Source organism: Musca vetustissima, unplaced genomic scaffold (assembly GCF_032173495.1).
Source record: "Musca vetustissima isolate MV318-11 ecotype Yass unplaced genomic scaffold, APGP_CSIRO_Mvet_v1 utg66315, whole genome shotgun sequence".
In the NCBI taxonomy this organism is placed as follows: Eukaryota; Metazoa; Arthropoda; class Insecta; order Diptera; family Muscidae; genus Musca; species Musca vetustissima.
Window position 1 is genome coordinate 36691 of NW_026882141.1, and position 2347 is coordinate 39037.

Below are 2347 nucleotides of genomic sequence, written 5' to 3' on the forward strand. Positions count from 1 at the left end.
AGGTCACAATGAGTTCAAACATATTTGTTTTGACAAATCGATGTTTAGCAACTATTAACAGTTGTCCCCTCAACATGCAATTCTGTGGTAAAATTAAAACAAATAACAAATCTAAAATTATAGGGTTTTGAGAAAAATAAATAAATGTTTATTCTATTTCCGTTTCAAATAATTTTCATATGCAATAATAAATGATTTCGTATTTGATATGAATATTTTTCAACAAATAGTAAATAAATTATAGACTTGTTTTCCTATTTAAATAATAATCCACAATCCAAAAATTCAAATAGTTTCAAAATGTCTCCTTCCCTATGGATTACATTGCCCGCGGTATTGATTCTGGTTTCCATTTCCTTGGTAGCTGCAGTTGGTACAAAATATGAATTTGTATTCGAAAATGATGAAATTTTCGATGAATGTGCTGATATGGAAAATGTCCATGGAGTCCACGATCTATTCGATACATCAAATTTGCAGTTTCAATTCAATGAAGGCAGTATTACAATTTCTGGAGAGGTGAAGTGTCTTTGGGAAGGAGTTCAGCCGACCGATCGGATTGAGGTAAAGTGGTATTCTTTAATTTACATTATTTTAAAAATAAAAAAATTACAATTTCAGAACCGTGTAGAGCTGTTAAAATATGTACGCGGTGCTTGGCAACCCACTCCCTTCTCCATGTTTTTCAATAATTTCTGTGACATATTTTATGATGAGAAAAATCTGTACTATCGTCTATGGACCAAGAACATATTGGAGGAGGATCGTAAATGCTTCAATGTATATATGGTAAGTTTGAATGGAGATTTTTTGTTTTTTAATTTGTTGTTGGATTTTTGAAATAATTGTAATCCTATTTTTTTTTTATTTCCTTCTAGCACGTTCTTCGCCATCGCACCTTTGAGGTCGACACCATTATAGAATTTCCCGTTAAAATGGATGGCCAGCACAAACTGGTTATACATTACATTGCCTACGATGAGAACAATGTCAAACGTCCCATAGAGGGTTGCTTCGAAATTCACGGGGAATTTTTTAAAGTTAAATAATCAGAATTTTGGAAAGGGTTATTAAAATATTCAGAAAATATGAAATATATTAAAGTGTAATAAAATTAGAGTTTCAGCTGTAAAATAAAATTTGGATTTGTGAAAGATCTTCAGAGAAAAACCAGTAAGGAAAATTCAAAAGTCGGACGGGACCTTCACCACCTTGGATACATACAAGAGTTGTTAATATCCTTCAATATCCAATATCCTGTAGATAGAACATACATAGAATCTTTGGAGGACCATTGAGATGGAATGGGAGTTTGGTGCATCATTTACATAAAATCGGACGAAACTATATCTAAATCTGAGCCGATTAAAAAAAAAAACTTCTCAGGAATCAGTCTGGACCTAATTCAGTACTCTGTGCAAAATTTTGTCCAAATGGGACAAATATTGGGAGTTTGGTGAACCATTTACATAAAATCAGACGAAACTATATATGGGAGCTATATCTAAATCTGAACCGATTTTCTCCAATGTCAATAGGGTTCGTTCTTGGGCCAAATAAGTGAACTGTGCCAAATTCCATCCAAATCGGATCATAAATGCGACCTGTACTTTGTTCACAAAAATACATGGACGGACGGACAGACGGACATGCGTAAATCGCCTCAGAAAGTGATTCTATGCATATTCTCAAAAGGAACCATGGGTCTATCTCGATTCCTTTTGCCTGTTACAAACATATGCACAAAGACATAATACCCTGTACCACAGTGTGGTGAAGGGTATAAAAATGCATAAATTGAATTGAATTTTTGTAAAATATTTTTTTTAAGACTCCACAAGGCGTGGATTTTTTGAAAAATATTTTTCAAGACTATTAATTTTTAATGAATATATTTTTAAAGGTTTCATAGGGTTTGGAATCATTAAAGAATATTCTTAAGGTAGGGCTCGGAATCACTAATGATTATTTGTTAAAGGTCCCATAGGTCGCAGAACTCTTCAATGATTCCATAAAAATATTTTTTTCAAAGTCGTATAAGACTCAAAATCTTTAAGGAATATTTTTTTAAGGTTCCATAGGGTTCAGAATCAGTAAAGAATATTTTTAAGTCGCATAGGCCTCTGAATCACTAATGAATGTTTTTTAAAATAGATCGCGGAATCCTTAAATAACATTTTTTTTAAAGTGTTATAAGGCTCGGAATCCTTCAATATATTTTCAAGATCTCATTTGCTCGGAATATATAAAGAATGGTTTTAAAGGTTCTAAGGATTCGAAATTATTAAAGAATATGTTTTGAGGTCTCATGGGGCTCGGAATTACTAATACAATTTTTTAAGGTTCC

General features: G+C 32.4%; 1 protein-coding gene across 1 annotated transcript; it reads left to right on the top strand.

Moving 5' to 3' along the window:
• Positions 1-300: 300 nt before the first annotated feature.
• Positions 301-1049, top strand: LOC133328345 (uncharacterized). The gene is made up of 3 exons (XM_061536914.1): positions 301-564; positions 622-789; positions 879-1049. Exons 1-3 carry the CDS (start codon positions 301-303, stop codon positions 1047-1049), a joined length of 603 nt encoding a protein of 200 aa, XP_061392898.1.
• The last annotated feature ends 1298 nt before the right edge of the window (positions 1050-2347 follow it).